Genomic DNA, 23,928 nt, shown 5'->3' on the forward strand with positions numbered 1-23,928 from the left:
TCTGTGCCCAGCATATACTGTACTTAAACGATGAATGAGCATATTGTGCTAAAAATGCCATTTATGGAAGTTGCATAAATCCAGGAAGGTGGAAAAAGGAATGTGTTAAGGAGGAACTCCCAAGCCATGAAAAAATACCCAACAAGTGGACACAGGAATAAATGTCAGCGTAGTAATTTGTGTCAGAAATAAAATGCTGAGAAATGATACTCCCAGACTAAAGAAATAGCAAGTTTGCCAGCTGCTGGAAGATAATAGCCTTTTATTTTTAACATCTTAATCACAGAGTATATAGACATATATTGTATTTAATCCTTTTTATTCATCAGCTACTGTATAAAGTGTCAACAAATTCTGCAGTGCTTTAAAGATATTATACATCATTACTTCCTGCACTGTTAGAAATTATGTTGCTACATGGCAAATAACTCACTAGTAGGTGTAGTAGAGTAATAGAAAACCAACAGACCCAACATGACATGCAAGCTGCTGATTCTGTGTAATTCAATCAATAATTGAGGCTTGTTCAAAATAATAGCAGTGTTCAAAATAGTAATAGCTTGTTCCAAATAATAGCAGTGTGGAGTTCAATTAGTGAGGTCATTCAATCTGTGAAAAAAACAAGTGCTAATAATGCCAGCAAATGTTGTGCATGCTGGTTATAGTGCATTGCTCTCTAAAATGTTGATTGGACAGGGGAAAACATATAGAGAAGTGCAGAAAATGATAGGCTGCTCAGCTAAAATGATCTCAAATGCTTTATAATGGCAACCAAAACCTGAAAGATGAGGAAGAAAATGGAAAACTACCATTTGAATTGGTAAAAGAATAGCCAAAATGGTAAAGACTCAGCCAGGGCTGCCATGGGGGGGGGGGACAGGGAGGAGAGTTGTACCGAGCCCAGAGGGTAAGGGGGGCCCGGCTGCGCCGCACTTACTTGATAAGCCAGGCCCCCTGCTTTCTGAGAGCTGCCAACTTCGGAAGGGAAGGCAGGAGCAAAGGGGGAGGTATCTTCTGTCCATTCCTTTCCCTTATTGGTCACAGAGTTGAAGTCCCAGTTGAGCTGCTCAGGGATTGGGTAAATGAGGTTTGAACTTCCCCTCCAGCTCATCCAATCACCATTCAGCTTTACCGGGACTTAAAATTCTATGACCAATAAGGGAAGAAAATGCTGTAACTGGAAGATGCAGCCACCTGTGCTCCCAGCAGATAGGCTCTGCTAATCAAGTAAGTACAACATGGCAGGGCACCCTAAAGGTAACCCTTTGTGGTCCCTCTAACTGTATGGAGGGGTCCCTGGCCACCAATTTTTATTATACTTCTGGGGGGCTGGACACGATTTTTTTTACATGGACATTTAAGGGGAGCCCTGGCCACCAATGTTTTTATAATGTGGGGAGGCCCTGGCCTTTTTTTTTTCCCGTGTGGGGTCCTAGCCACCAATATTTTTTAATGGGGGGCCCTGACCAGAAATGTTTTTTTTTATGGGGGGCCCTGACCACCAATATTACTTTTATGGGGGCCCTGACCACCAAAGTTTTTTTTTAACTTTTTTTAATTAACCTGTTGGGGCCCATGACCAAAAATGTATGAAGCCCCGCAAAGTCCCATTGTTGAAAAAAAAAATAAAAAATCTGTTGAAGAGATTACAATTAGCCAAAGAACACACCGGGGTCATTTATCAACACTGGGCAAATTTGCCCATGAGCAATAACCCATGGCAACCAATCAGATTGTTCATTATTCTACTTGCAGCTGGCTTTAAAAAGCTAATCATTTATTGGTTGCTTTGGGTAACTGCCCATGGGCAAATCTGCCCAGTGTTGATAAATGAGCCCTGGGCTAAACAGAAATGTTGCAAAGTTTTGTGGACTGAGGAAAACAAGATTGGTCTTTTTAGGTCTAGGGGCTGCAGACAGTTTGTCAGACACGTCTCCGTCCATAATGCCTTATGGGACAGTTAAACTCTCATTTTTGGTATTAAGGCAGTGCTATGTATATGGCATGAGGCAAGCACATACCTTGTCTTTTCAGAAGGCTTTACACTGCATGTCTTGCACGTGAAGGGCTTGTTGGCTCCTTTTAGCCTGTCTCACCCTAACCAGGTTTGGTTCTTTGCTTCTAAAATGACCCCCAAGCACGGAATTCAAGCCACAATTCAAGAGAATGAAGCATGGTGGCGCAACATCATAATATGGGGATGTTTCTCACATACCAGGGATCATGTATCAGTTTCAATACATCAACATACTAAGAGGTCATGTTGCCTTATCCTGGAGAGCCCTTGAAATGGGTGTTTCAACAAGACAACAATCCCAAAACACACCAGTTAACGACCAAAATATTGGTTCCAGACCAACAAGATTGATGTTTAACCTCATGTTTTGATTTGGAATAGAATGTGCAGTGTTCCCAATGCATTTGTGTGTATGGAAATAAAAGCTAATATAAGGATTTTGAGCTTTATTCATTTTTTTAAACACACTGCTATTATTCTGAACACAACTGTACATACAGTTTTATCAGAAACCAGTTATTGGCCTGTAAGTTTTTGAATTTAAATACAACTAAATGGAAAAGCATTTTGTCAGCTATGACAAATCTCCCTTAGTGCCATTGCCCTTGTTCCTTTAGTTTAGCCTTTGCTCATCAGCTGCGGATACCTAGAAAGGTGTAAGCCTCACTGGATAATGCTCTTAGATAGGAAACATATAAACCATACAGACACAATGGCTCAGACCAAAGAATTTAATGATTTATCTAAATTTTTCTTGATAGATTTCGTTAGATCATTATTCTACATTCTTGTCACCAGTACTTTCCCCCAATAAATAGCAAGTAACAAGTGAGAAGCAGAATCACAGACAATGTGCATATAACCGTTGCCCACATAAACACATTTTATAAACACAAACAAACAAAATAACCCAGTAAGGAACACAAAACTACAGTTATCTGCTGATAAACATTAAGGGGGCTATTAATAAAAGTGCAAAGTTTGCTGCATGTGATGTCACCTATAGCAACCAATCAGCAGAAAGCATTGACTGGTCACCAGTTTAAAAACATTGTGTCGGTTGCTGTGGGTTACTGCACCTGTGTGTTTTATTATATATGAAGGTATTTTATATAAATTCAAACCAAACCATATAGGTTCTGTTGGGATTGTGTTTTTATATCCCACAATACAGGTTAGACACAGGGTAAAACTCTAATGGGTCTTACTTAATTGGGCTGGTCAGACACATGGCAACCCAATTCATTCCCAACAGAGCAAGCTGGGAGGATGTGAGTGAGACTAAACTCTGCTCTTGGTTTGTTAGGTAAATTAGGAAGCAAATCAAGTATACACCCACTTCCCAAACATGTTGATTTTTTGGAGAGATTAGATTATAAAAAAAAAACCTGTGCGCCAAACCTTGGATAATAATAATCTGGTGACTGTTTTCCTTTTATCTGTACAGAATGAATCAAAAATCCATTTCCCTGTAGCAAGACATATAAGCTGGACATACCAACAATTAGGAAAAGTAGCAATGTATTGAAAATCCATAATGAAAATAAAGATGAAGATGGTTCTTCTATAGTTTGATAATGCAGTGTAGTCTCAATGCTAAAAAAAGGAGGGTTACAAAATCTCGAGTACAAGCCTGGTATTTAAAATCCAAGTATTATTTTTCATCCTTATGCTGATCAATTGATTTTGCGTGTGGGTGGGATGGGAAAGAGGTAGCCACCACAGTTGCATGTGTGTGTATTCGCATATTCATTTCTTTGTTGCTGGTAAAGCATATGTGTGTCTCTTTAGAGGCTAGACACCATATACCGTCCCTCCACAGGAAAACAAACGTCTGCTTAAATAGATACTATGTACAACTATGTATCTTCATACAAAGCCCTAGGCAAAAGCAAACAGCAACATAGGCAGGGTAAATCTGTGACCATGTACACCCACGCAAAGCTTTTTACATGCTTGAGGGATAGACGATTAATCTTGGTACATTCTGTCTAGACAGAGGCAACCTCACACAAGTCAGTCAAATCCAGTGTAGCTGGCAGGAGTTCTACGTTGTTGACACTTGGCATTATTCATTGAAAAGGGATGTACCTCTGTAATCTTAGGGCTGATACAAAATTTACACCAGATTTCCTTGTAACACCTAACTACATATCTTTAGAAGGCTTTTTTTTATTCTCACAGTCTCTTCTTTATAAGCTTTTCCAACTTGCGTATACGTGATGACTCCTGCTCTGGGGTAGGGGTCAGTAGAGTCGCAGAGCTGTTTTCACTGCCAGACGGAGGGGCTGGAAGTCTTTGACGGAACAGATCCAGCATGGCACTTTGCTCACTTCTTTTAAGGCCCTAGAATATATTTGTAAAGGAAAAAGCATATAGCTTGAGAAGTTGCATATAATGATATATTTATTAGACGTGTAACCGAAAAATAACACTATGCTAGAATAACAGCTCATTGGCCCAAAATTCACAATTCTTAGCATGTATAAAGTCCAGCTTAATCTGCCACTTTAGTCATATAAATGAACTGATATTTATTTGAGCTTCTGTCTTTCAGCACTTGGTTACAAACTATAAATAATGGTTTAATGTTTATTTTTTTTTAAAAAAAAAAAAATCCTAAATTTGGTTAATATTGAGATTTTAATGTCTACTTACTGGTATATCACTATATTAATTTCAGAACTTTTTATAATAATTATTATATTATTATAATAATAATATGATTTTGTGTCCTATTTTAATAGTGAGGTTAGCAGCTACAGACAGACCCATTGAGCTTGTTAGGTGACAGTTTTGTGATGTCACTGGAGTGGGGGCTGCCGTTATGATGAGATGGGGACATACAGATAGTGACACTTGACCATATGCCAATAGACATATATGTACATAACATAATTCTGTTTCTGCCTCAGAATGAGACTAGGTTGAGTTCATAATACTGACGAAAGTACTTATAAACAAATAAAAAGTGTAATACTTGTTGCAAACTAAGAGATAATTAATCCTCAGCCTATTGGGTTTAGTTAACATTTAAAGTATTTTCTAGTAGATTTAAGGTATGAAGATCCAAATTATGGAAAGATCCATTACTGGAAAACCCCAGGTCCCAAGCATTCTGGATAACAGGTCCCATACCTGTATTGCCCTTAATTTAGATGACACGTAAACAGGCATAATTTTTACTGCTTTAATTACAGATGGGTATTTTAGTTGGCTGAATGCAATCACTCCAAATACAGCTTAGTAGTGCAAATAGAAAGTACATTTCAATGTACACTGTGAGGATCTGTACTAGTTTTACAGGCCTATGTACCTTTATTCTTGGAATTTCCTGGTTTGTCTTAGACCTGCACTAAAGTAACGGCGACCACTAGAAATTGTGTGACAAAGAATGCTTAATGGGAATGGTAACTAAGATACTTTTATCGCCAACTAATACATGTGTTTAGAGCAGGCTCCTTCCAGGCACTGATGGTGGCTGATCAGGCACCCAGACAAAAGCCCTATTCAAACACATAGCAATCACACACTACATATGAGATGCCTTGTGAAATTCCAGGGCCGTGGAACTTTTACCACGAATCCCAATAAAAATATCAATTAACAAAGAGCTCATACAAATATTTATTGCAGTAATAAACTCATCGCTGCTATTTGTAACAGTAAATCTGACACTACTGAATCACTCTGCCACATTTATAGCATGCTGCTGTTTCCCAGGTTTGTTTTCATTCACTGCTTGAAAGGAATAAAACCCTCTGAAACACATGTCCATACAGCTATGATATTGTGTGGAAGCTGTTCTTTCTGTCCAGATAGAAACATACTGCACTGAAAAAATAGCGGGTCCTAATGTTCAATCACTAGGTTATCTCTGGGATGAAGTCAACATTTGTAAATCAATCCAGTATGAGCTGGCCTTTGGGAAATTCAGTTTTGCTAGTGCCTCATACTTTGTGTTATCAGGCCCCTATTTACTCATAAATGTGATCATGTACCTCCATATATTCCCAATATGTTAAACCCCACAAATGCACCACTGAAAAATATTTTTAACATTTTCTTTCCTATATGTTTAAAGGGGTTACATAGTTTGTTACATAGTTTAAATCAGGTTGAAAAAAGACCAAGTCCATCAAGTTCAACCCCTCCAAATGAAGCATCCATACATACACCCTGTTCACCTTCCAAACACTTTTTTTGAGTTTTTTTAATTTAATGTTTGTGTCTCTGGGGTTTCAGTCTGGAAGCTCAGTAATCCTGGAGCATTTGAACTGTTACAATTTGCTACATTTAGTTGATACAATTAGTTGATACATTTATCAACAGCAACTGTGGAATTCTGGCATCTATCAATTCTAATAGTTACCTGTAATGAAACTCAGGGATTCTGCTCAGCAGAGACAAAGATAACAAATGTATCAACTAAATGTATCAGTTTAGAACAGTTAAAGAGTCATATACCCCCCTCCTAGAGCTTTTTTAGAAGGTGAAAAATTAAACTCTACAATTCAATATTAAAAAAACAGTCACAAATAGAAAGTAATTAGGAAAAGTCTTTGAAGGTGAACTACCCCTTTAATGAAAATAATAAACGACTTTTCATGTTTTTGAGTGTTTCCTACCTTCTAAAAATGTTTTGCTAACTTGCAGGTTTTGTCTTGCACAGTAAGGTGCTGCCATAGCCTGTCAGACTGACAATTCATTTGGCATGGCTGGACGTAAGAAGGGGCATAGCCAATGTAAAATAGTTTGGTTAGTTGTAAATACTCAGTAGTCGTAAAATACATTTCTCAATTATTTTAGTAAACTAAAAAACAAGAAAAACAACAACAAAGAGGCTCTAAATCTGCCCATTGTCTTGTGAGACTGGTTTAGCAATCCTGCTCTTGTCTCACCTTCATTTCCAGGATCTTTTGGAATGTTTCAGTGGTGCAATCAGCAAGCAGTTTAATGTAATTATCTACAAAAACAACGGAAGGCTCATGCGGTGCCATTACCACCTAGGGGAAGAAAGGCAAGCACAGTTATTACAGACTCATGAATATATTTTAAACAGGTATAGGTATAGTATAAACCTATAGGATCAATATTATTCATTCAAACAAATTACAACGGTTTTCTTTAGCCTGCTTCCCAAACAAATGTAGAGATAAATGCATGGTTAAAACAGTGGTGTGAAGAATGTATTGTTTATATTAGGTTTTCACTGCTTCGTTGTGATTGGTTCCTCACAACTTTCCATTAGGAAGACCCTGCTTTAAAGAAGCAACACAATAAAATTGATAAAAACTAAAAACACAACATACAGGCAACTTACCAAGAACGGCATTTGATTCTTATGCTACCAAAAGTGAATGCCACTCACATATCACCAAAATTACAAGATCTGTTGAAAAATATTCAACTCCACACAGCCACTAATGACAAGATTTGTGTTTTTGCCTTTCTTCCATTGTTTGCTTTTTTCCTAGGCAGTTTTCCAAAACCAATTTAACAATGAAATTCTGGCTGCACGTTGCATACGCTAAACACATATTCAACATAGCTACAGGAAGTCATTTTAAATTGCATTCATTCAGTTGACTTTTTTTTAATCTGTTTGAGTTTTTCAACATGTTGCATGGAAAGCATACATACAGATATTCACCATGTATAGTGCACAAATAAAATAATATGTTGCAAAATAAAGCAACTGATCCATACCAATTAGAGCTATCGAATATCTTATTTTGTGTGTTATTGTCTTTCTGGTTAGCACATTTTAAGTTTTTTATTTTCAAAATGCATGGGCAAGGGAAATACAAGAACATCACAATTATAGGTTATACAGCAAAGCAGTCAGTCCCTGCAGCAGTAATGGGAAACCCGCAGTGAAGCAGCGGCCAGAGTAACATTCTTGCACAGCAACAAATATGCAGAACCATGCATTAGCTAGCACAGAATGTTCTTTAAAAGGGATCATGTTCTTTTTATTTTATCAACATGATGCTAGTTCACTTAAAAGAAAGATTATTTTTTCCGAAACTGCTTCCATATGTTTCATCCTCTGCAATGTTAACCAAACTATTGATTCTGAAGTCATTCGATGCTTTAATACTGTTGTCGGTTGGTTTATTTGTACAGTTTCCCCAGCCACAGCCATCATTTTCAGACAGCTGTAAAACTTGGTGTCTGTTTATTTTTCTAAAGCAAGCATTGACATGTCAGGGGTAAAAAAAACAAAGGTAAAAAAAAATGACCACTTTACAAGGAGGAACGCTACCCTCTAATGCTTTAAAGGGTCTCACATATTCATCATTACATATTCATAGTTGTTTCTCTGCCAAGGGAGATCTGGGTGCCACATCTATTTTTGAAAATAAAAGGAATTTAGCACATTGGGCCAGATTTAATTCAGTGAGAATAAGTTATCATGTGAAAACTCATGGATGAGATTCAATTCAAGGACACAAAAACTTTTCTCCTAATTCACTTAGTTTTTTTTCCCATAGTCTTCCATAGAATTTCCACTTGATAAACCACAAGATATTTCTTTCTGAATTGAATTGCATCTTAAATAGAATTTCGTCCGGGATTTTTCATGCGATAAACTTTTCTCTCACTGAATTGAAGTGGGCCCATTGTTTGAAATGTATTTTAGTACTGAAAGGTGTGTGAAAATACACACATTTTTAAATTCCCCAGATACTTTACACTGCTTTCAAAAACCTACATTTTTCTGGTGTAAATAATCTTACACTGCATGATAAACAGGGTAATGGTCACTTCTATTTGTTGGACATAACTTCCGTACAATTGCTGTAACGGCCAGAACATTATCTGATTTGTTCTTTTACTACTTTCTTTAAACTGAATGGTTAATGGCAGGTAGAAAGATTGAGAGATACAATCGTTCGTCAAATACAAGGCTAAAATCTGCATGTCTATGGCCAGCTTTAGGTTCCGGGGGATTCCTACTTTCAGCCAATACACCACACAAACATATAATATTTTGAGGATATTCTCACAGCGAAGCTAGAAAGTAAGTAAGCAGTTAATTCTGTGAAATCCAGCTTTTTCAATCAGTGCTAGTCACAATACTCCCCCCAAAAAAATCTTCATTCCCAAAAATACTTTATTGTTCAGCACATGAATTCTGGAAGTGCCAGCCCTTAAAAAAACTGCAATTTTCATAACCCTTTTGTGTCACAACATCATTATTGCAGTGCCAGGGATCTGCACTAAAATAAAGTATTATTTAACCCTTAACAGTCTCTCACCTTCAGAATCATTTCAGCACGTGTCATGCCTTTTACCACAATCTTAGTGTAACTTGCTGGAGCTTTACGTATAACTTGAGAACCAATCGAAGGCAGATCTAGAAGAACTGTTTTCAGTGAATGTGTGTCGAGGAGCAGCTGAGAATAAAAAAACAAAAAAAAAACAAGTGTTATGCATGAACACATGATGGCTTTAATTTTAGCTTGCACAAATAGACATACCATTGCAAACAAGACATGAAAACCTCAACCTTTTAAGACAGGAATTTAGAAACAGAAATCATGCACATGAATGCAGAGTATTGTATGTGGACTATAGTGTGCCATTATATAAACTGGGAATTACAGATCCTGATAATTCTGCTCTCATATACACTGCTTACTGTATAATTCTGAATATTTTCTAATCACGGGAAGGCCACCTCTGACAGACTCCAGTTTAAACAAATAATTCAAATTTTAAAAAATGATTTCCTTTTGCTGTGTAATAATAAGACAGTACTTTGTACTTGATCAAAACGAAGATATAATTAATCCTTACTGGAGGCAAAACAATCCTATTGGGTTGATTAATGTTTAAATGATTTTAGTATGGAAATCTAAATATAGGAAGACTTCTGAGCATTCTGGATAACAGATCCCATACTACTACTGTACAATCCCTACTGTACAAATTATAGTATGCATATATGCCTTTATTTAATGGACATAAATACAGTTTTCTACTTAATGGTATGTAACATTCCCTTTGGAAATACAAACTTACTTTTATGTTGTATAATAGGAGCAACTGAGTCAACAGTGATGCTTCTTTCAAGCATGCTCTCTCGTTGATTAAATGCAAGCATTAGCAAAGAAATCTGGGCAGTCATTGGAAAAAATAACATCTACTCCACAAATAATGCCTTGGGGTACTGCCTGTGCATTTGCTAAAGCCTGTAAAAACATCATGATATTGAAAAAGCTATACTCGCATTTATTAAAGGTATTTTAACATAATGGGTGCAGCTACTTGTAACACAAAAAACAGAACACTGGCAAATTAGCAATTAACCACTACACTACTACTATTTTTAGAAAAGGAGCAGTAGGTAAAAAAAAAAAGGTAGTTAACCTTTAAGCCAAATTTAAGTATGTTATTGAATGGTCAGTTCTTAGCAAATTTTCAAATGATCTTCATCTTTTATCTCTTACAGTTTTTGAATTGTTGGCTTTCCTCGTCTGACTCTTTCCAGCTTTCAAATGGGGGTCTCATTAAAAAAAGGATTTAGTTCCTCACATTTTTATGCAATCTTTTTGTTCAACCCACTGAATTAAAACTGAAAGTCTGCAGTTCAACTGCATCTGAGTTGTTTCATTTAAAATTCATTGTGGTAATGTACAGAACCAACATTTAAAAAAAAAAAAAAAGTGGTCTCTGTTCAAAGATTTATGGAGCTAACTGCATATGTAAGGTTTCTCCCCAAACTTGAAAGGAGTTGATATATTTGTATTTGTGACAGAAAGACAGGGAAACAGGGTCTTCCATTGTCCCTGTCCTTGAAATTCTTTGACATCAATGGGCATTTTTTAAGCTGTTTTTTTCCATGAGTGTTTTTCACAGCTTCACAGGGCATTGAAACTAAAATATTTGTCAAGCCCTAGGATATGCTCTCATTTGAGTTATGTTAATTTTTTTTTTTTTTTTGAAGGATAGAATTTTGTAAAGCATTAGGTCCCCGTGTATAAATACTTTTTTTAAAGCCTTTATGTAACTTTTGTTTTTAGTATTTGGCTCTGTAAATATCTGCAAAACTACCATAATCTTCCAAGTTCATTTACAAGTTAAATCATTTGCGCTGAAGTTGTTGCTGAACTGCTGGGGGTCAGTTCAGCAACAGGGCAGTAGTGGTAAGGAGCATACTGAGCTACACCTGCAAGAAATAAAAATGAATGATGTGGCTCACAATTTGATTAGCCTTTGTTTAACAAATCATTTAAAGTTATAGTAAAAAGAGAAAAAGTACTTAATATAATTTAAAAATGAATGATTCCATCCCTAGGGGGTTAAAACAAGAGGCACATATTTTTAGCTGAAAAGTATAACCTTTAATAGTTCAAAGCTGAATATACCGCTCAGCCAAGTGAAGACATATATTCTACTTACTCATCCTCAATAATCACTTTGAATTCCACAAGTCAGAAGCTACAAAGAAACAATATATTGTGCTCTTTGATACTGACCTAAATAACTTGATAGATCAACTGTGGTGCTAAGAATACGAGGTCAGACAGGTTATATAACCCCAAATCCTATGGTAAAGGATAATGGTAGCCAAACATGGGACTGGCAAAATTGGACCCTGGACAAAGAGTGATCAAACTTAGATGAGTTTGTCTCAGTTTGGCATTTCTGATGGATTGCAGTAAGTGGAGATTCACAGAAGAATGCTAAACTACATGACCACAAAAGAGAGCATGTTTTTCAGGTAAAGTTAAAATGTCATAACAATTCTTCCCTAAAAATACTGTTCTCTGCTAAGATACATCTGGAAGTCTCTATTTCTGGTAGAAATAGTCAATGTGATATATGGAAAATGATTAAATGTAAAGGCTATACAACAGTGATCCAAGGTACTAAGAGATTTCAGCTATGAAAACCTTTTATAAAACCACAAAGTGCTGACTTTATGCATTTTGTGGTTTAGTAAATGTTTGAAATTATTAGTGATGCCTAAGTGTCCTGGTTTGCTCCTGTATGGACTATGAATTTGTGGATGTGGTGTACTGTGCCCAGGAATTACCCGTGTATTCATGTGTATGCTTTAGTAAATAATTGTATTTGATAAACAAATGTACAGGTAGCTACAGTGGGGTAATGTTTATTAGATATTTATGAAGAATTTCAATTCAAATAGCCTGAATACGCATCTCTAAAAAAAAAAGCAGCGGTCTCATTCCCTTCCCCATTGCGTATGCAGGCACAGACATAAAGCATTTGCAGACTGGTTGAACCACAGGATGATCTGTCCAAGCTACCAAAGGGCTCCCATATATCAATGGTAGGCAGAAAAAGGCCACTGTTTGCCTAGCTGTTGGCAAGTCTATTGCTGCATGTGAAGCAAAGGGGAAAATACATGCCCTTTTAAGTTAAATCTTCAGAGGTTTTCTGCAAAGAAAAGTATGACTTATGGTGACCATACACTATAAGATCCGCTGGCCTGATGAAGTTGTCAAAGAGTTGAAGTGAGTACCACATAAACTAACAAATTAGGGCCCCGATACGACGCAGAAATCAAACCTGCCTGATTGACATTTGCCCAATTTTTGCCCAGATATTGGTGAGATGGGCCTGTCAGAGGTCCCCATGCACAGGCAGATAAACTGCCGAATTGGTCTAAAGGGCCCGAATTAGCAGATTATATTTGCCCGTGTATGGCCACCTGTAATATGTGCTTGAATACAAAAAAGAAGTATTAAACAAGAACTGGGCCCTCTTTACCAGTAGTATCAGTTGCTTGTTGCTTTGTATGTAATTCTGTAAGTTACATTTATTGTACAGTGCTACAGAATATGTTAATAATATGCTAAAAACAATAATTAAAGATGGTCCCTGAACCCTAAAAGTTAGTGTAGGGAGATTGGAGGTATTTTCTCAAACTTAACGGTGGATAACAGCACAGAGAAAGCTCATATTCATTAAGACTAGCAAGAGGAAAGGGAAACTCTTTATGTGTGTAAATATAAAAGCAATGCAGAAAACACGCATAAAGAAAATCTGATGCAGTTGGAAAACTAGAAACTAGTTTATGTAACCCAATGTCTGTACTTTTATATGAAACAGATTTCTTGATGTAATTGATGATATCTTCCAATCCCTCTTCAAACCCTCAATTGAATATGCCTAATGCATTTGATAAGAGAAAAGAGGTAGACATGGCACAACAGCTGTACAGAGAATGTTTAATTCCCCAGATAGGTAGAATCTGCAGAGGGGATGAGATGAAAACAAAAACAATGGAAAAGGTAGAACAGAATACTATCACAGTCAGTGAAAAGGTGCAGAAAAATCTTGAAGCAGTAGAATTTGCATTAGATTAGCTAACGACCTACAAATATACAGTAAATTGAAACACTGGGAATACATTTATAGATACTCCAGTTATACACCCCTTTATCTCCTGCTGGATAAAACCTGTACTCCAGTACTTGAAAGTGCTGTAAATGTTGCTATTCAATTTCCCCCTAGAGTTACAGACATTGTGCAGTAACAATTTGTGTACGTCTGGAACAGACAAAAACAAAATAAAAATCACATCTGCAGAGATTAAAGATGCATGGCTTATTGTGTCTGGTCTGCAGGTTGTTTTTAAAGGAGAAGGAAAGCTACGGAGGCATTTTATTGCCAATAGATTAGCTGCAATAGTGCAAGCTAGAATGCTATATTTATTCTTTAGAATGTTTTACCATACCTGAGTAAAAAGCTCTAAAACTCTCTGTTTAGGATAGGAGCTGCAGTATTAACATGGTGTAACATCACTTCCTGTCTCTCCCTGCTCTGGGCTCAGATTACAGTAGAAAAGGGAGGGGGTGGGGAAGAGGAGCAAACTGAGCATGCTCTTGCCCAGGGCAATGAGGTTTAAGCTGAAGGCAGGAAGTCTGATACAGAAGCCCATGTGTACACAATAGAAGGAAAGAAACGCAGTGTTTCTTTTGACAGGGGACTCAGAGCAGCACTACTTTGAGGGTTTACTGGTATATTTAGATGGACCTTTCTGATAAGGCTTACTTAGTTTTAAACTTTCCTTCTCCTTTAAGCTTTAAAAGTTTAAACCCAACAACCAAATGTGAACAAAGAAGCCAATGCTTCCTAAGATAAGTTCTACGGTTTTTTTGGTGCACATACCTTATACAGAAATGTACTTCTTTACATCTTTTTGCACTTGTGATCTACTAACTGAGCTCAGATCACTATTACAATAACATATGCCAAACAATTCATAGCCACCACCTGGAAGTCAAAATCTCCATTCACTTGCTCCCTAATGGATAAATATGATTAATAGCAACATCCCATTACATCTCATCTAATCACAAATTTGAAAAACAATTAAAAAATCTGGTCAATAAGCATGGAGGACCACTTTCCCACTTACGGTAGGCAGATTTATTTAAATATTGCACACTCCTAGTTTCCTCCTTGTCTTCCTTGCCCTTTAAGTTAATCAGTTTGTACGGTCATATGATTTTAAATATATTTGTGCTGGGCAGACAAACCTCACCAATATCTTTGCACCCTGGATATCAGTGAGATTGTCAATTGACCATGAGAGAAATGGCAGGCAGATAACAAAGACAGGCAAGTAAAAGAACTGTAGACTTTATTTTTGGCAAAAGGTGGGCCACACACACAGCCTTTCAATTGGACAGGTTTCAAAATTTAAGCTGGGCCGACTTAAAGTGGACCTGTCACCCAGACACAAAAATCTGTATAATAAAAGTCCTTTTCAAATTAAGCATGAAATCCAATTTCTATTTTTTATTAAAGCATTCATAGCTGTTGTAAGCTCATTTAAAAATCTCAGCTGTCAATCAAATATTGTCTGCCCCTCCTCTATGCCTAGGCATAGAGGCGGGGCAGATAATTACTTTCACTTTCCATTCAGCACTTCCTACATGTCACTGCTCTCCACACATTCCCCAGTTCTCTTTTTACCATTTAATTGTGTAGCCAGGGCATGGGGCTGGACATAAGGTCCCCCATTCTGGCGCACAAACAAGATTCTGAGATGATACAAGGCTTGCCTTAATAACAGTATCCACAAAATGGCTGCTGCCTGCTTGCTATCATTATGAATTCCCAGACCGAAGGAAACAAGATTCAAATAATTTATTTTGTGTAATTAAAGTTAATTTTGCTTGACTAATGTGATACAATAGGATTTTGAATAATTTTTTCGGGTGACGGGTCCCCTTTAAAGCAACAGTAACACCTAAAAATGAAAAATGACAATATAATTTACTGTTGCCCTTCACAAACAACTATAGTTGATATAAACAAGCTGCTGTGTAGCCATGGGGGCAGCCATTCATTCAGGCACAGGATTCACAGTAGATAACAGATAAGTTCTGAAGAATCCCATTGTTTGCGGCAGAGCTTATCCATTAACTGCTGTGCCTTTTCTCCTTTTTCAGCTTTGAATTGCTACACAGCGACTTGCTAATATAAACTATAGTAGAGTTTGTGACACAAACACACCAGATTTACCAATTTGTCGACTTTAATTTTGTTCTAATATATTTGGTTCTTTAGTGATAAAAATTAATAATATTTCTACAAAAGTTTGAATGTATATATACAGTATATATACAAACAAACTCCTCTGCTAGAGAACAACAGATATAGGACAAAAGCAGTGCAGCTCAACAAAGTGAGAAAGGAACCTTTAAAGCAGTTTAATTGGGACAATATACTTAAAGCAAGTTGACAGCATAACTGCCAATGAAATGTATCAGAAATTGCTGGCTAGGTTGAGGTTTATGTTTTACTTCTCTGTCTCTGATACATTCCCTTGTGCGTTGTAAAATGTTAGTGTTTGCTTAGAATAGCCACAAAGTACCAGAAAGAAACATAAATACAGTTACCCAACAGGAAGAGTGCTTCAGAAGCTAATGGCTCCAAGTCTCCATATGCACATTAATTTAGTTTTTTGTTATTATCCATTAAAAAAAGGAACAAACCTTAAGGAAACATGGTGATTGATAGCAAAAGCAGCTACTGGACTAGAACTCATGTGCCTAAATTTTACTGGAATTCAGCTTTAACACATCCTAACTCAGCATATATTTGTCAAGAAACATATATTAAATGTGTATTGTTATACAAATTTTCCGTTCATTCTGTTTACATAGCAGTGTGTTTTGTATATCTTTCGCCGCTTCACTGGATAACAAATGCAACAATTTTTGTTCACAACTGATGCAGATAAAATTGTGCATGTCCAGCAGTATTTGCCTATTTTTTATAGGTCTCTCCTTCTTGGACTAGATTCATTGCCTGGTCCCCTAGAAGACTACGATCGAAATCACTTAGTGATTTTACATTTTGCCTGCTATCTCCAATCTCTAAACAGTAAGCACTCAATAGTCTCACTGGGAATCTCAAGAGACTTCCTTAGGGTATCAGATGTCATATGTGACACAGCCCCAGCTGGAAGTAATATCATGACACTTAATTCCAGCTGGAACCAAAGTATTGCACTGTAAACATTTGCCATATTTTCCTGGCTGCTGTTTTAAATATACATGTTATTCTTTGCTTGACCCAAGCACATGCCTTTGATAAATGTAAAATATTCCACCGTGATTTCTTATGCCTAATATATATATATATATATATATATATATATATATATATATATATATATATATATATATATATATATATATATATATATATATATATATATATATATATATATATATATATATATATATAGAGCAATCAACAATTTTAGCTATGTTGTATGTTTAACACTGCCTTATGACTTTCCATTCTGTTAAACTAGTGAACCACATTTAATTTTTCCTCCTATATATTTATCAATTTACTGGTGATATTTCTATAGCGAAAAACTGAAGGACTACCCAGCAATGCAGTGTGTGGAAGTTTGCTTTATACTTAACCTTCACTAATTAAATAAACCTTGATTTCCTGAAGCTAGTCAAGTCTTCCCTCAGTTGACAGATGGAAAATAACCCTGTGACAAGCAAATGCTAAACCATGAATAGAGAAATGGGTGAAGCCAAGGTCAAGGGTGCATTGAAACAATTCTAAAGAGATCATTTTCTACCCAACTGATATCATTATAAAAAAAAATAACATACACACCTTTGCATTATAATGAGTCCTGTTCTAAAGCATTGGTAGGGAAACCCTTTAATAAAGGTTGAAAAAGCTCAAAATAACATTTTACTATTGTGAGTAAAATACAAATATATTATGAAGGATAAATATATCCTAAAACCCTAGCAAAAAAAAAAATAAATAAATAAAAGTCGACATTTGTGTTTCCCTATTTTGAAGCAGTAAAAACATTATACTAGCTATTAAAATTAACATGTAATTTCTCATTCTAAAAAGTATGTTATAAAATGTCCTATTCTTAGCAAATTTCAAATTGTTTTAACCATTTAAATATTTCAGAATCCTTTGAATTATTTGACTCTACTTCGCTTTAACATGGAGGTCGCTGAGCTGGTAGCCAAAAAAATTATTGCTGTGACTTGCTACAATTCATTGTTATTGTTAATTGTATTACTTTTCTTTCTATTCAGGCCTACTCCTATTTATTTTCCCGTAACTCTTAAATGTACTTCTTGTTTGCTAGGGTTAATTGGACCCAGGCAACCAGATAATTGCTGAACAAAAAGCAAATTAATTTAAATTAACCACACTATAAAAAACAAGACTAACTGATGCAAAAACAATAGCTAATGCCTTCAACCCCATTTGCGGTTGTATTGTGTAAAGTGGTCCTATTTGCTATGGCCATATGACTCCATGTGTAAACCTGGCCATACCTGTTAAGTTGGCTTACTTGCAAGGTCGACTAACAAACAGATTTTACACTAAAACTGTGAGGTGGGCAATGTCAGACGGATCCAATCTTTTGGCTCTAAGTCCAACAATAAGATCATAATCAGAGCTGAGAAGGACATTGGGCCAAGGACACACGAATGGCAGATCAAACCTGGCAACTGCAGGATGATCTGTCAAAACTGCTTTCCCAAAGTGGCAAACATGTCCAAAATAAAATATGGGAACGTATGGTCCAATTAAGGCTAGGGCCGTACAGGGCTGAAATCAGCCGGCTGAAATCCATAGAGCGATTTCAGTCTCTGACCACTAGCAGAATCATCTTCTCTGTTCGCGACCGGAAGTCTTATGTCGTCTTCGGTGCAAAGACACTTGTCAGATTTCGGTTTGCAATGCAAAGTCTCACATTTCTTTGTCAAAATCTGCCAACTGTGTACCACCCCCTATCTGTACCCCAAAAGTACAAATTACATTTACACAAATAAATACTAATTTAATTGTGTAAGCTATCTCAATATTAGCACTGTCTACAACTGAAAGTGATGAACAAAATTTTTCACCAGGTTTTCAGCTAAAAAGACGTCCATAGGAAAAAAAAAAAAAGAAGTCCATAGACTCCAATGGCTGATATAATTGTCACATTTCAAAAAAATTTGTTGTGCGTCAAAAATAATTTGTCACCCATCAACTTCAATGCATTTGGTGAATTTTTCGCAGTTTCGTGAATTTTTGGCAAAGAAAAACGTCATATTCGCCCATCACTAATTATTACAGCATCGTCACTTTGTTTTGCCTTAAATGGAAATGTTTACTTTGAGGACAGCACACGCTGTAGCACTGCAAAAGAAAATACGAAGCACTCCTTTGCCATAAGCTGCATAAATATAGTGGGTACAAATTAATGTATTTAAAGAATAAAGTTTTGCCACACTGAAGAAACATACTAGAAACTAATTTGGTGTTGGTCTGTAAAAAGCAAATCAAACAGTCTGTGTTTGACTACATTTTAAGCATTTTTATAAAGACTTCCCTTTTCATCAAAACAATCATGCATGACATATTATGACATAAAATGCGTGTGGGAGGCTTCAGAAGTCTTTCTTGCCACAGCAAGTTAGCACTGAAATATCTCTATTGGAGTCTGACGGCTGAGCAGCTGCTTGAAGCTTATGCCTTCAGGACACACGTGCATACTATGATATACAAGGTTTTTTTTTTGCTACTAATAATGTATGTTTAGAAAGAAATCTGCAGCTGGTCAAGCAGTGAGAAGGCATATCTACTGAATGTTAGGGAATTAAGTAGAGTATTGACAACTTCAGGGATCAGTTTTGTGGCACATTTTTCGAATTTGAAGTATATCTATATAGTATACATTAAGAGAGAGTGTGCGTAACTCTGATACAAATCACTTTTTCCACAGGAATTTGCTGTGTAAAACACACAGACAAAAAAGGAAGTTTACTAGACAGGCTGGAGTTTTTTACCATAGACGTCAATGGACTTTTTAAAACCAGTCAAGAACCCTTATATTACAAAATATGCCAAAAGGGAGTAAGGTGTCAACACTAAAGCCATAGCTTTATAAACAGTTATTCATTTTAGACCAGATTTTACACTATTTTGGTTTACAATGACATATGGCAAATTACATATTAATTGTGGGTGTTGTCTCCAGATACCACAAACAGATTAAATGGCTTCTGATAAAACTGACCATAGCATCAGTTGATATTATCTTATAATTTTCTCATTAAACACCCTAAATACTATTACATGGAAATAATTGAACAGATGGCAACATGTGGCTGTGGCCGTGGATAGGCCTGACTGAGGGGGAAAATACATGCCCTAAATGTTATCCTGTTTCCATTTCAGAGAATAATATCTTTCACACTGTGAATTAATTAACCCAAGATGGTCATTTGGTTACATATTAAAGCACGTCATGCTAAACTGCACATATATGATATTAGAAGTTCCAGACTAAATGGGGCAATTAGTTGCAGTTAGCAGAGTTACATGCAGCAAGCAAAGCATTCATTTATGTTTTTAAAGCATTTTCCGAACTTTTGAACCTATAGCTTTTGGCTATGTTTTTACCTGGCTAACTTTCTGTGAAAAATTGTTAGCTTGTTTTGAATAGTTTGCTTTTTACAGCACTATTTTATTTCTATGTGAAGGTAAACTATAGTTTATAGGGGGGATGACCATAAAAATGTCAAACATTTAGTTTTGTGCCATATTACCAATTATCGGTCAGTGTAAGACACATTTATTATTTAATTTATTTTTACCAACATTCATATATAAAATGGGAGCTGATCATTCCAGTGCTAATTGCACTGACAGATTGTATGTGATCACATTTAAATGTAAACCTCTAATTTGGACTGAAAAAAAGCACCCCATGTGCTATCACATTACTTTCTATATTTAGTTATTGGTCACTCCAAAATAATACCACACAGTGGTATTAACCAAATATATAGACATCATATACACTTTCACATATGCAGCATTAAGCAAATCCTTATTTTAGTAGTTGAGTCACGGATTTGAAAAAAAATACCCATTACATTCACTACATCCATTAGTACATTCAGTACAGTAATGTACACATTTTATATTCTATAATTGCCATAAGGATCAATTAAAATTGTGTGTCGTTATGGGTGCTAAAGTGAGCACTTTGTTGCCCATGTTGCTCTCCAGCTTACCTGCTCAGCTCCGACCATACTGATAGGCTTGCACTTAAATAGGTGATTGATAAATTTTGGAATAAAGGAACTGAAAAAGAAGGAAAATATTTTTTTATTATATACAGCAACAAAAAATGACCAAACCTTTCTGTGTGTTAGTGTAAAATAATTGTGTACCTTTGTTTAAAGGATAAGAAAATTGGGATGAATTGAAACCCTATAGACACACACACCAATACTAACTACTTAGGGAGCCTATACTCCTTTCCTAAATGCTAATTTTTTGTTATCAATTTTCACAAGTTTCAAAAATGAATTTGCTTCCTACCCCACTCATGTCTCCCAGTAGCAACTAATATGTCAGTTCACTGTCTCTATACTGTTAATACTAAATACATTGGTTCATTCGTTGCCTAACAAAATGTCAGGAAATTCCAATAAAAAACACAGAGATGTTTACAACATACCCCATTACTATTATCGATGAAAACAAATCATGCCCTATTACTATTATCAAAGAAAACTAAGCATGCCTCAGTATATTTAACAAGTGGTAAAAAAATATTGTCCATTTCTTACTTGTTTTTCTAGACTACTACTATTATTAGCATTCACTCAAAAAAAACCCCAAAACACTGAATTAAACTATGAAATGAAGCCACAATAACTTACTTAGCAAATTTAATGCAGAACTGAGTAAAGTATTTTCTTGTGGATGCAAGGTTGTCTCTGATAATGGGAACACTCTGCTTTATATGAAAAATGATCGAAGTAACATAGGGGCTTTGATCGCCAACGTGTTCCACATTCTGCCACTGCATCTAGTTAAATATAGAGGGAAAACAGAAGCAAGTAATTAACTAAATAGAACTGTTACATGTAAAAGGGCACTCTCCCTTCTCTGCCCATATTTAGGATGCTTTTCAATGGCAGCAGATAAGTATAATTAGGGTGAAAATTCTGACGGTGGGTTGTAGTGAGAGGGGAGCAGTTTGTGGTGTATGGCACTGCTTCTAGTTTGCGAATTTGAACAGTGTGTAAGGAGTCTCTGTGGACGTGGTAGGTCACGAAACGTGTCAGGCAGAGAATTAAACACTAAAATGTGTTTACATTTGTTTTAAAGACTGATATAATAAAAATATTCCTATATTTGTACTGCCTGGTCGTATTCCATGGTGTATGGAGTAAGAGCAAGCCTGGAGTGTTTGCTTTTGGCTGTGTCCAGTGAGGGAACCCATAGAGGCAACATGGGAGAGGAAGTAGTAAGCAGCAGGAATCCTAAAGGACAACAGAACAGGAGGAAGCATTGGTCTGAATTGGAGAATGTTGACGGAGGAGACAGGAAGAACTTTGAAGGCACAGACTATGAAGCACAATTTGGTTAGAGCTGTTGGTAACACACTACTGGTGCTATCTTTTGCTTTAAGGGCCGGTGGTGAGTGTGTGCTGCTGCAACTGCTACAGAGGAGAAGTTGTGAGATAAAGCAACTCAACTAACAAACACTAACCGGGTGATTACTGACTGTTTGCTAATTAATCCTGAACAGACCAAAAGTGGGAGAATATTTAGGGTTGTAATGGCAATTTTCTTTTCTAGAGTGATCTTCACATGGTAACTACATATGCATACAGCAGACCTGTGATTTAAGTAAGCAGTGTGTTCTGATAACATTAAGTTGCACTCACATTCTTCAGTTTTCCTGATGCAAATCAAAACCCTCCACAGAGGGTCACCAAGTTTTAATATAGATCAATGTACTACATCCGACTCTGTGTGTACTACAGCATTTTGTAGGTACTATGATATCAATGTATTAACCTAAAAAAAACTTAGAAATGATGCATAACAACAGGGAGTAAATGAATAAAAACTTGGATGTATTACTTCAGGTGGTAGACAGATACGTGTAGATAGAATATCGGCACTTGTCATTAATACAATATAGTATCATAGAATAACTTTTTTTTTTTTTCAAATTGACCTATGATGTGTAATGTGCCCCTTGAATTCCACATATGACCTAGTGCCACCTCTCCATGCTAATCCTTTACAGGCATTTACAAATTTATCATGAGAATCTATGAAAGGAAATATCTGAAATGTAGCTGTCATTGATCAGAAATATCCAGCATCCAGCAAAAGCCAAAGATCTTATGAACAGTTGGCTGTTATACCATATAGTTCAAGGGCTGTTGACTGGACTTTCCGGTTTTATATCATCTACTGTGGATTGGGCGATGTAGCAAGTAGCTTATTTTCATAATGTATAATAGACTGCTTTTGTATAAATGCAAACTAGGGAATTGATTCTGTTCAGGATTTGGCTGAAACTTTTGCTGTGGATTTGTAATTTGGTCAAAACCTTAAATGGTAGATGAAATAAGGGATACAGGTATGGTATCTGTTATATAGAACGGGACCTGGGGGGCTTCTAATAAGGGATCTTTTCATGAACTACTCCCTATGGGAGATGGCCTTTCTGGAATTCCGATCTTTTTGCATAATGGGCTTGCGTATAACGGATCCCATACCTGTACAAAAAAATAATCTCCTGTATTGTTTTGATAAACAGAAGATAATAAAGTACATTTTCATTTGAGCTTTAGATTTAATATGCATCTTATCTTATGCCCCTGCTTTAAGTCACAGATGCCTCTCTGGTAAGCAATTACAAAGCTTCATATAGTCAAGTACATATAAGCTATAAAGTTTACCAAAAAGCAAAACTAAAACAAAAAGTATTATTAATATGGCAAAAATCTGTTATGTGCGGTATATCCCTTCACATCTGTTTTTCTTCTTCTATTAATGATACAACCAAAGATAAATCTTAGATGCCTTCATGATGGTCCTAATTACTATATCTCCGACACCAACACTAAAGTTCCTGATACTTTTTCATTTTTAGCAAGGTGGTTATGAAATCAATGTAACATAGGGTCAATTTTAAGGTTGCTTTAAAAAGCAACAGCATGGAAATCCATTAACAGGAAGCTAAACTGCATTGTGGCTTTTTTGCCCCTGTAAGAATACATTTTCTCATTAGGACTTAAATGTTTTACCCCTTGTATTTTCTTTGGATACCTTCCCGGCAGTTTCAACTAGCTACATCTTACATGCTTAATAATATAAAATTAGCATCTGGTATTACTACCTGCTGCTTGTAATTTGTCTCGATACAGGTGCTGCCCAGGCACGCAGGGGAGCTCACAACATACACAGGATATAACCACTAAGAAGAATTCCAAGGTTTAGAACTTCACACAAGGTCTCTGTGCATTCCCCATGGAAACTTAAAACGCAGTGATGTATCTGTGTTTAGTTATTGTGGAGTCTGCATTTAAAGGCGATTATTTTCCTTAAAA

At 36.2% G+C, this 23,928-nt stretch overlaps 1 protein-coding gene across 2 annotated transcripts in view; it reads right to left on the reverse strand.

The window, feature by feature from the left end:
- Positions 1 to 2,734: 2,734 nt before the first annotated feature.
- The window catches only part of vps53.S (VPS53 GARP complex subunit S homeolog), a 70,619-nt gene continuing 49,425 nt past the window's right edge, over positions 2,735 to 23,928 (reverse strand). For both annotated transcript variants that reach the window (XM_018249661.2, XM_041584113.1), the window contains exons 18-22: positions 21,235 to 21,383; positions 20,581 to 20,650; positions 9,283 to 9,420; positions 6,919 to 7,023; positions 2,735 to 4,363 (exon numbers count right to left, since the gene is read on the reverse strand). In XM_018249661.2, the coding sequence (XP_018105150.1) occupies positions 4,196 to 4,363; positions 6,919 to 7,023; positions 9,283 to 9,420; positions 20,581 to 20,650; positions 21,235 to 21,383 (630 nt within the window). In that variant the 3' untranslated portion in view covers positions 2,735 to 4,195. The remainder of the gene's footprint in view (positions 4,364 to 6,918; positions 7,024 to 9,282; positions 9,421 to 20,580; positions 20,651 to 21,234; positions 21,384 to 23,928) is intronic.

Source organism: Xenopus laevis, chromosome 2S (assembly GCF_017654675.1).
Source record: "Xenopus laevis strain J_2021 chromosome 2S, Xenopus_laevis_v10.1, whole genome shotgun sequence".
NCBI lineage: Eukaryota > Metazoa > Chordata > Amphibia > Anura > Pipidae > Xenopus > Xenopus laevis.